At 41.3% G+C, this 20,355-nt stretch overlaps 1 protein-coding gene across 3 annotated transcripts in view; it reads right to left on the bottom strand.

Moving 5' to 3' along the window:
• Nucleotides 1-434: 434 nt before the first annotated feature.
• Nucleotides 435-20,355, bottom strand: part of LOC132017640 (uncharacterized) — a 284,337-nt gene continuing 264,416 nt past the window's right edge. For all 3 annotated transcript variants that reach the window (XM_059399535.1, XM_059399534.1, XM_059399536.1), the window contains exons 7-9: nucleotides 12,767-12,828; nucleotides 3,592-3,691; nucleotides 435-1,945 (exon numbers count right to left, since the gene is read on the bottom strand). In XM_059399535.1, coding sequence (XP_059255518.1) covers nucleotides 1,711-1,945; nucleotides 3,592-3,691; nucleotides 12,767-12,828 — 397 coding nt within the window. In that variant the 3' untranslated portion in view covers nucleotides 435-1,710. The remainder of the gene's footprint in view (nucleotides 1,946-3,591; nucleotides 3,692-12,766; nucleotides 12,829-20,355) is intronic.

Raw genomic sequence — 20,355 nt, 5'->3', positions numbered from 1 at the left:
AAAAGTATAGGATTTTCTAATTGAATTTCCTTTTATATGTAAGAAAACATAGACCTAGCGAAGATGAAGTCTCCCAGAGCACAAGGCAGTTAAGTTAGAGCTCAGATTAGGGCCCAGTGTCCAGCCCTGGAGTCAAGCTGCTACATCACTGTCACCCTACCCGCTCTTGCAAATGGGTCCCCACGATGTGTAATTTCCATGCCAGAGTCCTGGGACATGACCATCCAGACTTCCGGTGGCAGCTCATGCCCCCACTGACCTGTGCAGCCTTTCTCTCTGGCCTGGCGTTCTCAGTTCACTGGTCGAGACGAAGTGGGCACTCATTTGACTGTCTGTGCATCCCATAGGGCTGGGCCAACACACTCTTCCCTCCCGTGAGCCATGACTAGAGAGATCTGTAACACGACATGCAGCAGGACACAGTAGGCAGGGCCTGGCATGGACTTTATTTTTTATTATGTTCAGTTGGCCAACATATAGTGCATCACAAGTTTTTGTTGTAGTGCTCAATGATTCACTGGTGTGTATAACACCCAGGGCTCATCACCACACGTGCCCTCCTTAATGCCCATCACCCGGCTACCCCATCCCCCCACTCCCTCCCTTCTGTAACCCTGAGTTTGTTTCCCGGAGTCCAGAGTCTCTCATGGTTTGTCTCCCTCTCTGATTTCTTCCCACTCAGTCTCCCTCCCCTCCCCTGTGGTCCTCCACACTATTCCTTATGTTCCACATATGAGTGGAACCGTATGATACTTGTCTTTCTCTGCTTGACGTATTTCACTCACCATAATCCCCTCCAGTTCCATCCACGTTGATGCAAATATTGGGTATCCATCCTTTCTGATGGCTGAGTAATGTTCCATTGTATGTATGAACCATATCTTTTTATCCATTCATCTGTTGAAGGGCATCTTGGTTCCTTCCAGTTTGGCTATTGTGGACATTAGCATGGGCTTCAGAATCTAATAGCAGGGCTGTCAATCCTGCTTCTGTTCATTCGATCTATCTACATGCCCCACCCCCAGCCTTTCTAAAGCCTTCTGAACTTCAGCTTCCTCAGCTTTCCCATGGGAGACATTGTTGGGATGGGGACCAAGCGAGGTAATGCACGAATTGTTATTTATCACATGGAAGATGATGAGTAATTCATTGCCATTTATTAATGCTGTCCTTAAATTGTGGCCACAAGTTTGCACTAGGTTTTCTGAGTTGTCGTTTTCACTGGTGGCTATTACGGGAACATATCTTTTCCAGGGGTGCCTGGGTGGCTCAGTTGGTTGGGCATTTGACCTTGATTTCAGCTCAGGTCATGATCCCGGTCAGGCTCGTGGGATCAAACCCCGTGTCAGGCTCCATACTCAGCAAGGAGCTTGCTTGTCCCTCGTCCACTGCTCCTACCCCCAGCTCACTCTCACACATACTTTCTCTCAAATAAAATGTTTTTTAGAGAGAGAGAGAGAGAAAATAGATCCTTTTTAGAACATGAAAAAACAATGTACAGGGATCATATTGAGAAGAATATATTCCTGATAAATCACCTTTACATAAGCAGAATGCCTGGAATGGACAAAGGATGTTAAGGAAAATAGAAGAACCTTCTTTCTATATGTTGTTTCCACCCCAGACATTCCATTTTTCTTTTCTTTTTTCACTCGAGTAGTTCAGTAGGCTGGATCCAGTTCACCTTCAACAATAGCCTTGAGATGATGTTTAGGAGCCTGCACCCCTGTCTATTAGGCAGGGTTCTCGAAAGAAACAGAAGTCATAAGAGACTGACTTGTCCAAAGCAACCCAGTTCCTCATCCGTGCGGAGCGCCCTACGCTGCTGATGTGAGCCAAGGCCCAAGAGAGCTGCCTAGTGATGGCCTTCACAACAACGCAGGAGGATTTGCAGGTTCCTTCTTGGTGATCAGTCAGCTTAAGGAATTCTTCTCCATACGTGTCCCTATTTGGAAAATAAGAATTAATTACCGAGTTCCGAAGCACATTATCACACAATCCAAGTTAGCTGACACAAAAGCATCAAGTGTATGGGTACAAGGTTAAAGTCCTTCTGCAGGTGCAAGATTTAGAGAGAGGAGTCCACAAGACCACACCTACTTCTGTTGAAGAGTGGATCTATAATACTGTATTAGATTCAGGTGTACAACACAGGGAGTCAGTATTTAGACGCATGATGAAATGAACAAGACCACGCCCACTTCTGACAGCGCTCGTCACTTCAGGGATCCCTAAGGCTGCTGTTGGGTTCCATCATTAGCTGGAAGGGCTTCAAGTACACCTTGACCTCAGTTAACCACCGGAAACTATTATACTGCTTGTTAGGAGTATCGCAGTTGAGAGATACAGACTAACATCGGCCAAGGGAAAGGGGATACAGAGCAGAGTCAAAGAAGGTATGAAATGTGGATCCTCTGGCTGTCCTTTCCCCAGGGAGTCAGGATCCACTTTACTTTCCTGGCACTGACGTGTGACAATATGCAGAGTTTCCAAGCAGCGGAGCTCATTCAAGCCTCAGCGTCCAGAGACTTCACTGGGGCTCCGTCACCTCGGCATGACTAACTGCCCAGACAGCTGATCTCAGTTTCCAGGCCCTCCGGCTCATGCATGATGCAAACCCCATCATAAATCACGTGGTTGGTGCAGCCCAAAGCTTTCACTCCAGACAGCGGTTGCTCCCATCTGGCTGGCCAAAGGCCTCCAGGTAAACAGAAGAGCCTTTTCAATGTCAACTTTTGGACAACTTCTCTAAGATGACACATTCTTTTTTTTTTTTTTTTTTTTTAAAGATTTTATTTATTTATTTGACAGAGAGAGATCACAAGTAGGCAGAGAAGCAGGCAGAGAGAGAGAGGAGGAAGCAGGCTCCCTGCTGAGCAGAGAGCCCCATGCGGGACTCGATCCCAGGACCCTGAGATCATGACCTGAGCCGAAGGCAGCGGCTTAACCCACTGAGCCACCCAGGCGCCCCAAGATGACACATTCTAAGGCCTTAGAGATTCCCTCCCAAGAAACAAGGTCAGAGGCCAGATTTCTCTCTGGGGAAGGCTGAGTTCTTTACCCCCCAGTTGGAGAGTTGGTTTTGCCCAAGGATGCTCCCCTGTTGTAACTAGACAAAAAGAAAATCTGTAAGTGGCCTTATCCATGAAACAAACATGTCTTTGGCATGTACTTTATTCGGGTCTTCTCTGAAATGTTTTCCTGACACTGTCTCCATTAGCCCTCACTGCAGCCTGCTACGGTGGGCACTAGTTTAATGGTACTTTCGAGATGAGGAAACTGAGGGTTGCCTCAAATTGCAGAGCCGCCGAGGGACGATGATGTAATGAACAGGAGGCAAGGGAGTGCAGAGGTACAATGAGGGGACTGTAAGAGTTCGTGCTAATCCTCAACATCCTGCAAATGTACTGCCTTTCCCATGGGACATAGATCTCCACACACACAGCCAAAGAGGCCAAGGTCACTGAATGAAAATCGTCCCGTACTGTCATTCTGTTCCACGGGATAAGTGAATTCGGATCGCCACAAGTGACTCCTCTTGCCATGCACTTAAGAAAAGTAAATGTAAGACAGAAGGACATGAAGATTTACCATGAGCTCATGGTGCCTTGATCAAAGGAGGCTTCATTGACAACAGCATTCCAAATGGTCTTTTTGTCTGGAATCCCAGAAATCTGTACACCCCGGGGCACTGCACAATGATAAGATTCAGGGTGAGTGAAAGGCATGCCTTTCTTCATAAAACCGGATAAGGGCAATTCTGAAAGGCGCGGTGGGAAGACCGGTGTTTGAGTCTTCCAATATACATGCCTTGTCAGAGAAAGAAATTTAGAAAAGAGAACACAGGGATGCAGGGAGTTTAAAAATGGTTTCCCTTAAATCATTCCCTATGAGCCTGGCCCGTGCCAATCTTCACGTACCCCAGGATGCCTTGGTTTGGTACCAACTTGTCTGGTTGATCCCATTTCAATTGATCTCAGACTTGGGGGTAAAGCTTCCATTAACTTGCTGTGTGACCAATTGTGTTGATATTTCATAAATAAATTGGGAGTCCTGAAAACGGACTGAACATACACGGAATTCAGGGTGAAATCCAGCCGGAGAGTCTGACCCGATACCAAGGCGGGGAGGGGAGTCTTCATTTTTCTGAGGAACGGTGATTGAAGGGATGTGCCCCCAAGGGAGCATGAGGGAAAGTTCCCGCCGCAGCCCAGGACAGGACAAACGATGCAGTCTACCATCACATAGCACGATGGAGGACTGCTTCTACCCACAGTCCCCCTTCCACAGCAGAGGATCTTCCACAGATCTTCAGGGTGGCCGGTGGTTCCCACGACAGCGACACAGACAGCCAGATGTGGAGAAGTGACACGGGCCAGTTCTAAGCGGCCAAAGTTGCTGTTAGTGGAAAATCATGGGTTGGCCCCCTCTTAGGCCTGTTTCTGTCTGAGGAGAGAATTCCCAGAGGAGGAGGGAAGGAGCTCAAGCTCATTCCGGAAGCCAAAATGGCGAGCATGAGCAGTGGAAGGACTATGTGGGTCTGGAGCCATTTTTAGGACCATTTTGTACCTCCACGTCTCACCAGTGGGTGGTCTTGGAAGCATCAGTTACAAGGCTGATTTTAAAGAAATATGAAATACAGATGTTTTCCCCTTTTATTGCCTGTAAATTTTATAAACAGGTAATTGTGAAATTTAATATGTAAAATTGCCTCACTCCGAGGATTATTTTATAATGATTAGAAACGCAACGATCTTTAAAGAAATTTGGCCAAAACACTGTCAGTGCCTCATTGTAGCTACACTCTACAAACACTGCAGCTTTCTGTTTTCAATAGACTTAGAAAGGCATCCAGTCCACACCAGTATAATGAGTTGAAAGTGAAAAGTTTTAGTTAAGTACCCCGTTGTACAACTCCTATGAAGACAAAGAAGAATGGTCTAGGTTCGGTGCTGACTTAGCCCACAGGATTGACAGAGCTCTTAGACTATTTGGTTTTGTGTCCCCAAGGTCCATACCACCTCATAGATCACAGTCCTTCGAATTGGGGGCTTGTAGAGTCTGGAAAATGCGCACAGACCCTCTCCTGGCCCTGGTGCATGAGGTAACTTCTCAAATGTCTCGAACTTTTAGTTGAGAGGAAGATGAGAAGCTTCATCACTTACAGGATAGGAAGCTTCCATAAGACAGGGAACCCCCAGCAGCAGCAGCCACCGCTCCAATAAAGTGGGAAAGAAAACCAGAGAGAGGGTTGACTCTCAGCACTTTCCTCAGAGGGAGGGGTGTATGCTCAGCTTTCTTGTCTTTGGCATCTATAATGAAGACCTGGCCAAAGCGTATTTCTAGCCACACGTGGAAGGGTGCGGTGCCTTGAGGTCATGGGTCAAGGCACCGGAAAGGGAGGGTAGATGTGTTTCAGACTCTGCTTGGGAGAATTTGCCTTTGTTTCCAATTCATGGCCTTCTTTAGCCATGACATAGCATAAATGGAAGACGGAGCTTAAAAAATAAATAAAGAAAGAAGGCAGGATGGTTTTGTTTCTGCAAATGCCTTGAACAAAGCATGTGTTTCTGTTTAATACTGGACAAGCTCCAATTGATGTCTAGATCCTTGTCAAAATGTTTACTTTTCTGTGGGATTTTTTTTTCCCCCCAGTGGGGCATTATGAAGCCATGGCTATGAGGCTGGGCTTCAAAGCTGCGGCCGCCCGCCCTTGGAAAACCATTGTTGGACCCACTGCCCCATCCCTGTTCAAATTAAATCTTACTTTAAAAAAAATTATTTGGGGCCTCAAAAAGATCAATCTCCGTAACAAAACGAGAAGAAACTGAGGAAGAGTTGAAGGAAATTCACCAAAGCAACTACTGAGACAACAAATAATGAAAGCATGAATGTTTGTTTTCCTTGGGATCCTCTGCGTGATTTTTTGGTGTCATGTAAAACAACAAAAATAGCTTGTTTTATTTTTAAGCAGTTGTGAACTACTGACCTGAGTGGGCACAGCCCCTGCAGAGGTAAGTTTGAAAATAAAAAAACGTTCCCCTGTGTTCGCCTGGTTATTTTATTCAACACCACAGGCCTGTAGAAGGTAAAATACATATACCCTGAATTATAAATATGTCAAAAGACAATACATGAATAAGCCTGAGCAGTTTTAGCTTACATTTTCCCTAGAAAACTTAACCCTTAATAAAAGCCACATACTATGATAGAAGAGATGACGGAACAAATAGAAAGAGGAAAAAAAAAAAAAAAAGAGTGGGTAGCTAACAGCTCTTCAGTTACAAAGATAAAAGAATTTTGTAAAAATAAGCGAAAACTGAAGCCTCCGAGAGTCACTGTAAGAGGATCCGATTTCTCCCTTTCCAATCTTTAAAATCCTTTAGATCGATTCCTTTCAAGTTCTGGGTCAAAGACCCACTTTTCCATCCCCCGGCGGAGGGCTGAAATTGGATCCCCAAGTTCTGGGCTTTGGTCTTGCCTCCTCCCTCCTTCTGACTGGAGGTTTGTGAGTTAGTGTTTGATGCTTTAAAAACCATCCCCAAAGGTAGTGGCTTAAGACAACAACGGATTATTAATTCATGATGCCGAGGGCTGGCTGGCTGGCTGGCTGGTTCTACCCCCTTGGCTGTCTTGCTGGAGCCGGTAGAGCGAGGCTGACCTCATCCACACGTCTGAGACTCCAGCCCAGCCTCCAGGAGCCCCATTCAGGCTGCACCTGGGACCACAAAGATCCCCAACAGGAAGAAAGGGAGAGAGCATTGCACAAGCCCCCATCAAGTCGCTGTGTGTACCCTGTTTGCTGTTGTTCCACTGGCCAAAAACAGCATGAGTCAGTGCGGTTAGAGCGGGTCTAGACGACGTAAGGGAGTAGATACAGGGACGTGTGAACGATGTGAGGAGTGTTACTGTAACAACCTGTCAGTCTAGGCGCGTCAGTTCACCTGCCTGAGATGCAGTCTCTTCACCTCCAAATCGGAAAATGTAATAATTCACACTATTTTTTAAAAAACTGTAGAATTAGATGAGAAAAAATATATATGGAAACTTTTGAAAAATGAAAAGAACTCTAGAATTGTAAAATATTATTTTGACAGAGAAATCTGTATTGTTCCAAGCAGTCCCCCACCCCACTACACATGTTTTTCATTTTTACGTATGTCCCAACCACTTTTAAATAAAATCACCCCAATAGAAAATAACAAACTTTTTTTGTTTCTATATTATAAAACCAAATCACTTCTTTTTAAGATTTTATTTTTAAGGAATCTCTGTACCCTGTACTCACGATGCCAAGATTAAGAGTCGCACGCTCTACTGACTGAGCCAGCAAGGCGCCCCCCCAAATCACTACTTTTTTAGCTAAATTTTTATTTATTTTTTATTTTTTTTGTTTTTTTTTTAAGATTTTATTTATTTACTTGACAGAGATCACAAGTAGGCTGAGAGACAGGCAGAGAGAGAGGAGGAAGCAGGCTCCTCGCTGGGCGGAGAGCCCGATGCGGGGCTCGATCCCACGACCCTGAGATCATGACCTGAGCTGAAAGCAGAGGCTTTAACCCACTGAGCCACCCAGGTGCCCCTAACTTTTTAAAACACTGAATTCAATCACCGGAGCTATCTTCAGCAGAAAAAAATCTGATGCCGTCTAACCTAATGTTTACAGAACTATGACTTTGTCTACACAATGCCAAAATATCCAGTTTATTTAACAAGTTGGTTTTTATAAGGCATCGAGATGTCTCATCTACTAACGATTTTGAATCTCTACTGCTCAACTGGACTGTTTTACTTCATTTTTTTTTTCATAAGGTTCTACAGCTGCCCGCTTAAGAGCTTTCATTAAGAATATGAACATTCCTGAGATTAAAATGTCTTTCGCTGAGAAAAGGGACTTTTATCCACCACACCCAATGAATCTCTTCTATAGTTAATTCTAGCAAAATAAATGAATTACACTTAGAACCACCAAGAGACTAAGCAGAACAAACAGTATGTGGAGTTACAACTGCCAGAGAAAGGTGGGGTGTCTTCTCTGCAGCCCCTCCTGTGTGTAAAGCATATGAACAAAGCATATTCGTAGTATCAGCAATGCTGATTGGTCCCAAGTAGAGTTTGGAACTCCAATCTCCTCATTTTGTCCCCAAGTTCAAGGGAGAACTAAGAGGTTTGGCACGATTTTTATATTTGGGGTTTCAATTCCTTAACTTTTACTTACCCATATGTCACATAATTTTAATTTCTTAACACCCACTGCTCCAGGAAGTGGAAGCTTTACAAGAAAAGACTTGTGTTGGATGTCTGGTGGCTCAACAGGTTAAGTGCCTGCCTTCGGCTCAGGTCATGATCTCGGGGTCCTGGGATCAAGCCCCACATCAGGCTCCCTGCTCAGTGGGGACCCTGCTTCTCCCTCTGCCTCTGTTGCTCCCCCTAGCTCATGCTCTCCCCCTCTCTCAAATAAATAAATTAAAATCTTTAATAATAATAATAATAATAATAATAACAACAATAGTGACGTTCATTAAGGTACAACTGGAACCTTTCTCATCTTAGCACCCAGCACTATCCAGGACAGACAACCTCTTACCAATTTTTGTTCTTCCTTCTTTTTTCCTCTGCTTCCTGCTTGACCCATTTCATCTTTTTTTTTTTTTTTTCCTATTTTATTTCCCAATGGTGTCATTAGCTACCGCAGGATTTCTTCCCAAACACATTGGTTTACTGTAAATCGGAGTCATGTTCTGTGATGAAGAGTCCTTTGAGATAACGCCCAGTGTTAGACTAGTTCCAGGTATGAAGGAGCGGTCATCACAACAGGTGCCCTCCCTAATCCCCATCACCGATCTCACCCGCCCCCAAGCCACCTCCCCTCTGGTGACCATCAGCATGTTCTCTAGAGTGAAGAGTCTGTTCCTGGGTTTGTCTCTCTCTCTCTTTTTTTCTGTTGCTGGTTTGTTTCTTAAATTCCACATATGAATGCAATCATATGGTATTTGTCTTTCTCTGACTGGCCTATTGAAAAGAAAACCCTCTTGAAATATGATTATCCTATGGCCATAGAGCTCTTCTCCTACAAATTTCTATCTTGACAGAGAGTTTTAGCTAGGAATTTGGGCCTCACTAGTGGGTATGAAGTTTCATATTTAGGAAACCCAAACACTCTTCTGTCACATATATGGCCTAAGTCAGTACACAGGAGTTCAAGGCCCCACAGACTCACCATATTTTAATTTGTTGATATTTCCAGCATCTAATTGGTTACGCTTATATTTTTGAATCACCACAAGATTAGAAGTGCTGGCAATAATCAAATTTGGAGAGGAAAAAAAGATTTAATTCTGTCTAATACAACTTTTGGCTTAAGTATAGTTTCTAGCATTCTAATTCTTTGAAAATGAATAAAACTGCTAATCAATAATTCATTCACAACCACATCATAAACTGAGAAGTGTAATTGTTCTGGTTTAACTTTCTGATCCTACACAGTAAAATTAGATTACACTAATTATAGCCAGAGACAGTGACCATTATGTTTTTAAATAACAATCTCCTTCTAATCCCTATGATCAGCTTCCTCTTCTATATCCAACCACCCCCAAGCAACCTCCCCGTGAGCCATAAGGAACGTGGGCTCCATCCCCAGACTTGGCAATGGAGCCATTGCCCTAGACGTAGCTGTAGAAATCCCTGCACTGGCTTTCTTCCCTAGGACTAAAGGAATGTTCCTCCCCAGGGCCTTATGCCTTCATCCTTCAAGAATCTGAACCCTGGAATTTCATTCATCAAGGGCCCTATACCCTCTTCCAAGACCAGGGTAATGAAGTTTGACTTTAGGACAGAGGAGGAGCAGAGTTTTCATTCCTAGGCTCAAGGATTCCGCCACCCAAGAACACAGAGCGAACCTACCGATTTACCACTTATCCCAAACCCTCAGTGCCCTTTTGGGTTTAATGTCTTTGCATGTGCTCTTCTCCGAAATCCAGATTTCTCTCCCCTTTTCATGCCTCAAGAGGTCTCCAAAAGACCCAATTCCACTTCCTTTTTGAAAATTCTCATAACTTCTCTAGATCGATTGGGTGTCTTCTCCTTCGAATTACTATAGCCTATTTTACTAATATTTACCATACAAATTAACACATCTGACTATAATTATTTAGGCACATATTTGCCTCCTTCTCATGAAAAATTTGAGGCCAGCAAGACTTAATACAAATGGTGATGCTTCATAAATATTTAATAATTATGTGTTGAATTAAATGCACTAAACACAGTCTATTTATACCCTGTTTATCAAGCACATTTCTCATGCTAAAATTCTTCAGGCTATGTCTTAGTTGCATGTTACATTTTTATTAATGTAAAGGAATAGAATAGTAAACTCAAAATTAGTTATTTTCCAAATGTGGACAATTCCAAAGATTCCATCTATAAAAATAAACGTTTGATGTATAACGTAGTCCTTGATAAAGAAACTGTTGATTAGGGGCAACTGGGTGGCTCAGTCAATTAAGGGTCTGACTCTCAAATTCAGCTCAGGTCTTGACCTCAGGGTCATGAGATCGAGCCCATGTCAGCTCTGCCCTGGGCACAGAGTCTCCTTAAGATTCTCTCTCTCCCTCGCCCTGTGCCCCTCCCTCCCCACCCTCTCTCAAAAAAAAATTTTTTTTTCAATATGCTTAGTATGGTTTTAAATCGAGAGAGATGACCACAATCAAAAACATAACCAAGGAAATATATCATATTCATATGTTGGATGCATCCATCAAATCAGCTGTAACTAACAGTGGCGTCAAACCAGAATGTCCCATCCTAGAGAAATAAATTCAGATTGATCTAGTTACTGTAACCTGCCCCTCTGCCATGTACAGAAATGGGAAATATTGTCAGAGGAATCTGACGAGGGTCAGGATAGTGCCCAAGGTCACTATGGGATTGAACCTATGACAGTCTTAAGAGACAGAAAGATCAAAATTTGGGAGTCACTGAAATATGCATGGTAAATGGGCAACTGGGGCCATAGGGGAAATGCCAGTGAGGAGCAGCTGGCCAGTGAGAAGGAGAGAATAACACTGAAGGGTCTGGACAGAGGAGCTGGTGCAGGAGGTGGAGAAGGTGACATCAGAAAAGGTGGAGAAGAAACAAGAGCAAGAATGTTCCGGAAACCAGAAGAGGGGAGAACTGCATGAAGGCAGCTCAACATTACCAGACCTTGTGCACACATCACACAGGTGACCATGAGGCAGTCCTGATGTGCATTCAGAGGGTCTCAGTTAGAAGTAGCCAGATTCGGTGAGCTGGTGAATGACTGGAAGGCGATGACAGTGTCGGAGTAAAGAAAGGAATCTTTCAGAAGGCACGGAAAGGAAACGCAAAGAGGAAGCTTGAAAGATAAGGAAGGTCCAAAGCAGTTCTTAACGGTGCTTATTTTCCACTGTCATGGAAGCAGAAAATAGGCAAATGAAGCAATTTTAAATATGGTATAGTTGTATTTGCTAAAGCCATTGGCTTCCTAAATTTATACAGCAGAATCTTGGTAGTTCTAGATGCTTCATACTCAATGTTCGGTCAGCTCCTTAGCATTCCCCGGGAGGTAGTTAAAACTACAAAATCTCAGACCCCACCCTGGAATCTGTCTTTTAATAAAAACTGCCAGTGATTTAAATACATTTTAAAGTTTAAAAACCACAAATCGAGATTTTATTGTCGATAACCCAAGAGAAATCTTATCCCTTATAGTTTAAAATTGTTTCAATTTATTCTATATACCCACCAGAGTCACATCTAATTTATTTGTAAATATCAGCATTGCTCTTTTTCAAATCCCATAATTAACTAGTTTCAAGTTACACTATCTCGAGTAATGAACATTTCACTCTTAACGTGGAACGTCATCACATCCAGGCGTGCGGAGGGTGTGCAGTCACTTGGGTATGACCCTCCCTACAGGTGCAGTGTTTTTTTAGCCCTCTCCAATTCGAGCCCTTTTCCATTTTCCAAAGGCAAATATTTTACCAATTTCTCTCAACAATGATGCTTCATTTCCTCAAACCTATCCCAGCTTAAGTCATAGACATATTGTAGCAGAATAAATAAAGGGCTTCATGGTGTTTGTTTTATATGGGATGCAGCTGAAGTCATAATAGCAGAGAAGGAAAAAGGATCTGAGGAGGAGGGAGAGGATTCCATAAAAAGAAATCACACACAGAAACAAACAATCCTTGTCTGCACGATTCCAATATACACAAATTTCAGCTATCGCGGTCTAGTGAAATACTACGGGTCTCCAACAAAAGGGTTCGAATTTCAGTTACTGCAAGATATCAAATGTGAGTAATCATTTGAAGTATAAACTTTGTTGCTAGCTCTTCAGTCCACAAAACTCTACATAAAAACGTCAATGTTGCACCCTATCCCGTGACCAGCGGTCACACTTTCGTCAGTCTGTTGGTGACTGATCACTGTACATCTGTTAGTTTGTGCAGGTACAGACAGAAAAGCATGTCATTCCATTGCTCCTTTGTCTCCCATTGAAAATCCCAGTTAACATCTACCAAAAAAAAAAAAAAAAAAAGGAAAAAAAAAGGACAATCAAATCAAGAGGGTAATGGCCAACAAAGATGGAAGTAGAGCACAGAAATGTACAGCACTAACACTGGAAGTTAAGTTAGAATTTTTCATGCATGGCTGACCAGGGGACGTTGACCTTGCTACCAGCTGAGACACTCTGGACATATGACCAATAAAAACACAGTGAAAGAGGACGTACCAACAAACGCGAGGAAACTAGTTGTGATGAAAAGGGTCGAGTTGTCTTGGAGGAAGTGACATCTGTAAAACATAAATTTCACATTAAAAGAACGCTCGGGGATATTTCATGACACTGAAGGCACAAAGGATGAGATGCCAGAAGGTGATCCACACTTCGAAGTATGGCAATTTGCCATGGCCAAGAAGATACTCATTCCATGAGTTACATGATGAGAAGACAGCAAGCATGGTTCAAACTACCCTTGAAAATTTTTATAAAGGAACAAAGTGCTTTAATTCTCCAAATTTCTGTTTCAAATTATAAAATACTAAATAGAGTTTTACTGCTTTTTTTTCATTTCCCTATACATTTACGACTGAGAATAAGAGAGTTTTTAATGTTTTAACAAAAAATTGTGAAGGTCACTGATAAAATATATTTTTTCCTAATGATTATTAAAATTGTTTTATGCATTTTCAGTTCTCAAGGTTATTTTTACAATCCCACACTACTGTGCAGAGGACTGTCAGTAGAGATGACAGATAAACAGATAAGATAGAGAGGCAGTATTAGAGATTACAGATGGAGATATCTAGAGAAAAGAAAATGGTCAAAATGAATTCAGACATAGGGTAACTCCTTGAACTATCTTCTTTTGAGGTTTTTAAGTGCCAACCAAGGTCAATAAAGAGAAGTATGCTTACACATATATAGGCACTGGGTATCCAATTACGATATTCACATGTATGAAACATGCAGATCTGAGCTCAGTTGGCTGGCTCAGGGGATGCACCATGTGACTCTTTATCTTGGGATTGTGTGTGTTCAGCCCCACATTGGGTGTAGAGATTGTTTAAAAAAAAATTCACAAGAAACAAACCAAAACATGCAGAAATTGAGCATGGATTTATCTTTTAACTTGGAAAGGATTTACAAGAGACAATTCCATGAGAGTCTTACCAGCAACTTGTATATAGTGAAGGAAATACATATATATTTCATATATATAATGAAGGAATATATATATATATAATATATAATGAAGGAAACTCCTTTGCAAGTGTTACTTCACTACACATGATAAATGTAATTCTAATTTTATTTTTATTTTATTTTATTTTTTTAAAAGATTTTATTTATTTATTTGACAGACAGAGATCACAAGTAGGCAGAGAGGCAGGCAGAGAGAGAAAGGGAAGCAGGCTCCCTGCTGAGCAGAGAGCCCGATGCGGGGCTCGATCTCAGGACCCTGAGATCATGACCTGAGCTGAAGGCAGAGGCCTTAACCCTCTGAGCCACCCAGGCGCCCCTCTAATTTTATATACATTCTAGTCTTCTAAGTTAAATCATACTCAGACCCACAAGAGAAAATCTCTAAGAACAGAGTATCACTATTTCACCTATAAAATTAAAAGCCTACATAAAAATATACAACCATTTTTATATAAATATTCATTGGATCTATAACATTTTATATAAAGTAAGTAAAAATGAGGTTGGTCTTACTGACTGTTCTTAATCTATAAGGCACAAAGTGTTTAAATGCACAAGAACATGAAAATGAAGCTATTATTTGGTTTTCAGAGATTATCAAATTATAATGTAAAATTATAATCTAATTATAATGTGAAAAACAATTCCTTAAGAAAAGGTAGAAAACAATAATATACGTATGCTAAAGATGAAGGCACACAATTAGTTCAACAATGAAGAAAACTATCCTTTAACCATGAGTTGCTTTTTTAAAAAAAAGGATTTTATTTATTTATTTATTTATTTATCTATTTGAGAGAGAGAGCTAGGGAGAGATACAGAGCATGCATGAATGCTCCAGTTGGGGAGGGGCAGAGGGAGAGGGACAAGCAGACTCCCCAGGGAGCAGGGAGCCCTGCCAGGATCACAACCTGAGCAGAAGGCACACGCTTAACCGACTGAGCCACTATAGGTACCCTGTTAGTTACTTTCCATATAAAATTCATATCTGTTTTGCAGAGCTTCTCAACTGCTGAGAAACTGGCAGTTTCTCAATGGCTTTTCATTCCATAAGGTAGAGTTGCTATTGGAAAGCCTTGCGTCTAGGTGGGCCCTACGACTAATTCTCACCAGTTGATTTACGGGAGAAAATTGATTTTATCACTTTCAGGTCAAGGTGGTGAAGAGGCCAGTGCAACTTCACCCTTCAGGCGGTTGGCAGCAGGAGTTCAAGGATTTGGGGAAGAGCAGACTCACAAGATGGAAGAGCTTGGTCCTTCATCACAGAGAAAAGCGGCCTCACCACTGGCAGCACCCACATTAGCATATAAATGAACAGGAAATATTTATCACTTTCTCACACCATACACAAAAATAAATTCAAAATGGACTAATAAGACCTAAATGTGAAACCTGAAACTATAAAAATCCTAGAAGAGAACACGCACAGTGACCTCTTTGACATTGCCATAAAAACTTTTTTCTAGACATGTCTCCCGAGGCAAAGGAAACAAAAGCAAAAAGGAACTACTGGGAACTACATCATATTTTGATGTAGCTTCTGCACAATGAAGAAAACAATTGATAAACCTACCAGGTAACCTACAAAATGGGAGAAGATATTCACCAATGACATAGCTGATAAAGGGTTAGTATCCAAAATGTATAAAGAACTTAGAAACCCGACACCCCCCAAAAACAAATAATTCAATTGAAAAACGGGCAGAAGATAAGAACAGACATTGCTCCAAAGGAGACATCCAGATGGCCAACAGACACATGGAAGGACACTCAATATCACTAATCAAAAGGGAAAAGCAAATCAAAAGTACAATAACTTATCACCTTACACCTCTCAGAATGGCTAAAATCCACAACACAAGAAGCAACCAGGGCTGGCAAGAATGTGAAGAGAAAGGAACTCCCGTGCACTGTTGATAAGAATGCAAACTGGTGCAGCCACTATGGGAAAGAGTATGGAGGTTCTGCAGAAAATTTAAAAATAGAGCTACCCTATGATTTAGCAATTGCACTACTGGGTATTTACCCAAAGAATACAAAAACACTAATTCAAAGGGATGCATGCATTATTTATAAGAACCAAGATACGGAAGCAGCCCAAGTGTCCATCGATTGATGAACGGATAAGGAAGAAGTGGTATATGTATACAATGGAATAGAATTCAGCCTAAAAAAAGAATGACATCTTGCCATTTGCAATGACGTGGATGGAGCTAGAGAGCATAATGCCAAGCAAAGTCCGTCCAAGAAAGACAAATACCACATGACTTCACTCATACGTGACATCTAAGCAACAAAACAAATGTGCAAAGCAAACAAGAGAAAGGGAGACACATCAAGAAACTGACTCTTGACTCTAGAGGACAAACTGGTGGTTACGAGGGAGGAGAAGTGTGGGTGGGCGGTTATGAAACAGGAGGTGGGGATTAAGGAGTGTCCTAGCGAGGAGCACGGGGTGACATATGGAAATGCTGAACCACTGTAACCTACACCTGAAACTAATATAACACTGTACGTTAACCAACTGGAATTAAAAACTTAAAAAGCCCAAAACACACTCATCCTAACTGAAATGGTGGGGTTTTACTGTGTCTAATAATATCGATAAAAGGATATTGTTTCTTAGGTACCATATGCCATACTTTCTAACCCACTGCTGTACAGTAGAATGTTCTACAATGATGGAAATCTTTCTGTGCTGTCCAATATGGCATCCACAAAACACCTGTCGACACTGAAGGAATAAACTGTGACTTTATTTAAGCTTAAATGTTAATAACCACGTGTGGCTAATGACTACCATAATGGGAAGCTCAGTCCTCATCTTGAATAACACCATTCCAACTTCCAACAGGCTCTGCGATACCTGCCTATCTACTAACAGTCTGTGTTCCTGGGTCTTGGAAAGTTGACAAAAGGAAAGGGTAAATTTTGGTTGATTATATTTTTCTAGAGAGAAAGAGGATAACAAACAACCACCTACATCTATTACCTTCAAAACATACTTTAGTTTTCCTTCAGAAGCACCTTTGAAGGTAATGTTTACTATTGATCGCCACTGGGGCAGAAGGCAGGGGGTTTGTCAGAGAAGTCTGGAGAATCATATTCTTGGCAACGCAGGATCCACTGTTGCCTGTTGGATAAATATTCCAACCTATACTCTCTTCCCTTTCTCTCATTTTGTCAATAAAATTTCTCAAGCCACCAAATTATCCAGAGCTACAGTGACGTGGATTCTTACGTTAATTAACATAAATGAAATATGCATATGAGAGGTCATAGACATGCATATGTTCAAAGTCTGTCTCTACTTTATACAGTATTTCCATAACCACTTGGAGTACCTGTATGTATACCTGAGGTATAAACTTGGGGTACCTTCACTCCCTACGAACACCTCACAGTGAACCCATTGTTGATAGTGGTGTGATTCATGGAATTTCCTCTTGCCCGCTGTCTGCTGGACCACCATCTGCTTCACTTTTGGCCATGCCCTAAAGTCCAGTGCAATGGCCAGCATCCTGAGCACCCGGCCGGAGAGCTGGGGCATGAAACACCTCCCGCACTCTGGCAAAGATCATCAGTATAGAGAGAAAACTAGAGTAAAGCAAATCAAATTTTCTCTAGAGACACAGTATAAAATATCAGTTTTGAAGCAAAGGGCAAGGCAATGAGTAAATTCTGTTGATTTTAATGCTTTATGATTGTTTATTATTTATCTCTTGGCAACTTCAGATGTTTAAAAAGAGCATTTATTTTGAAAAATTAGTATTTATCACTGTTTATAAAGATACAGAACAAACAAATCTAACCAAGATACTATCCAAAAAGGGAGAAAAAGAGAGAAAAAACAGATGAGGCCCTTGTCAATTTTTAATCGGCAAAGCAAAGAGCATCACACTAATAAAACTTAATTAAATCATTAAATATTTAAAATGAATTTCTGACTCTAGCTTATGGAATGAATTCCCTTTTATGTATTTGAAACCCTATTATGAAGTCTATACATAAAGCAAAATCAAATGTAGAACCAAACAATTTAATGTATTCATCCCAATCAAAAATTCCATTTCATTTATCCTTCCAAAATCTAAATCAGCTCAGAACACTGCATCACCATTCACATTTCCCTCACATCAGGAAACACATAACAAAACCGTGCTACAAATACATCACCCACGAAGTGGCTGTACTTTACAAAATATAACTCATTCATTTTACATGTTTCATTTCATTTCAATAATAATGTATAATAACACTGCCCAATTCTCAATGAATGCCGAATTTCTGGTAGAAGATATATATATATATTTTTTTACTAACTTCATTTTCTTTAGATCACTCACAACCAACCACCTACACATGTGTGTCTTCAATGTCCTTCAGACAAGCATTTCTCACAGTGAGGAGTGCGTATATGCCTTTGTAAGACAGAATCAGATTTGTGATTACTTTCTTTGGTAAAGATGCGCTATATCAGCTAATTATTACATGGATTCGAATACATCTATTGGGTAACCACATCTCTTATAGAATCCTATATATATGGTAAAAGCTTGACATAATTGTGCTAGACTACCAATGCTGTGAATACCTATGGATACACAAATACATTACAAAAGTCACAAGTAACCCCATGGCCAACCAAGGGTGGAAGGCTGCCAACTCACTCATTGGCACGTACACTGAAACTCACATTAAGGTGGCTTTAGCAGGAAGCAGGAACTACACCCCTTGCTAGACCCAGAATATTGATAAGTATGGAGATCATTGCTCCCTCTGAAACTTTCAGGCTTCCTCTAAATGACAGAAATGCTTTAGACCAAAGTGCGGCAGCAGAAACCCAAGCCGTCTGCTTCCAAGCCACGGACCTCCCTTCTCTTTGATCTGCCCACCAGTGATCTCTCAGCATCCCGTCTGTGCCCCAAATCACAAACTGCACTCATTTTTTTTTCTGCCTCTTACAGTCATCCAAGTCTGCCAATTCTACCAAAACGTCTTTGAACTTCTCCACAATGTCTCCCTTTCATGACTTCCTGAGCCCAGTCTCCACAACCTTCCAGGCTTGCCCTGCAACGGGGCCTCCTGGTTTCTCCCTGGGCTTTCCTTTTGTGCACTGTACCAGGTTGTAAACCCACTTCACAGCTTACTTGAATCCTATCTCTTCGCAATCTCCTCCATACGTTGGTGGCTCTCACACAGAGAAAGCAATGGAAATCTCCGTGAGGAGGGGGATTATCTGAGGGCACAGAAGTCTGTTCAGGGACATAATCCCACAAACGCACCCCTTAATGCAGCTGCTTCACCTTAAACAATTAAATTAACAACAACAACCATAGGGAACAAACCAACCCCCATACGCACCTTTGTTTTCTTTTTTCTTATTCTTGGTAGACATGGTAGTTATACCTAAGGCAAGAGTGGTTTAAGATTTTGGATTTAAAACCCCAAACTTCATAATCTATAGCTAATATGTTAGACTGCTTCCCTCATGGATATATTAGGGGAAAAATATCTTTTGCTTTCATACCCTTCCCCCAAATTTCTCTCATTCCACATCTCCTTCCAAGTTCACCATTACCATTCTTTAAGGATACGAAATCCCTGAACCTGTCACACAAGTCCTTCACAATCTGACCCAATAGTACTTGACACACCCCAACCACTGACCCCAGGCTGCAGGCAAAATGGACTATTATAAACGTTCAGCTCTCAGCTGCTCTCTGGACGAGCTGACACACTCCATCCGTATTTTTGACCTGCCATCTTACGAATTCTAAAACCGTTCAGTTATTCAAGCCCTTGTCAGATTTCACTTCTACGAAATAAGGAGATGTGCTTAAGGCTCTGGGATTATAGTTTAAAACCAAACAGATCTGCAAAAGAAAGAAGCATTGTCAGATGAATAGGGAAAAAAGAAGAGCCAAGAGGGAAAGTTATGAAATGATGAAACATTCAAGCATGTCCTTTCAAAACTTTAAGGAGTCTTGGTATCCTTCAGTTTTATAAAGGGAAAACACAGAATTGAAATGTACGTTATCTGTTTGCCTCTTAAACATCTATATTGAGTTTTACAAAGAAATAATGGCCTCAGTAGCTGCTACAAATGATACTTTAGATTTTTTATTTTCTTAAATCATTCTTATCTTGTCTCCAGTAAGGAACTTCTACTATAGTAAGAAAAAACATTTATAACTTATAAACATGATAGAAGTTTATTGTCTAAGCTTAACCATGTCAACAAATAACCACTATGTACCCTTATGCTTATTGTCTAAGGATACCATGTCAATAAAGCATATTCTCTAATTTACATAGTTGAGTTTTAAAAAAAAGTCTACACTCTCTTCTTTGGTCTTTTAATGGAGAAAATTGAAATAAGCTATTAAAATGCTTTCCAAAAAATGTGTTTTTCAATATAAACCCTCTTGTGCTACTTCTTGATATTATAACATGGAAGATGGGCCTTTAGACATCTCAGTCATGCATGGCTTTCTACATATTTCAGTGAGACTCCAACAAACTGGCTACCTCTTGAGGGAAAAGCCAAAAAAACAAAAACAAAAACAAAAAAACCTTCTATCCCAATATGGCTGAGGGGGGAGGGAATGAGT

Source organism: Mustela nigripes, chromosome 5 (genome assembly GCF_022355385.1).
Source record: "Mustela nigripes isolate SB6536 chromosome 5, MUSNIG.SB6536, whole genome shotgun sequence".
Taxonomy (NCBI): Eukaryota; Metazoa; Chordata; class Mammalia; order Carnivora; family Mustelidae; genus Mustela; species Mustela nigripes.
Note: the sequence above shows the minus strand (reverse complement) of the source record. Positions and strands in the feature narration are given on the sequence as shown.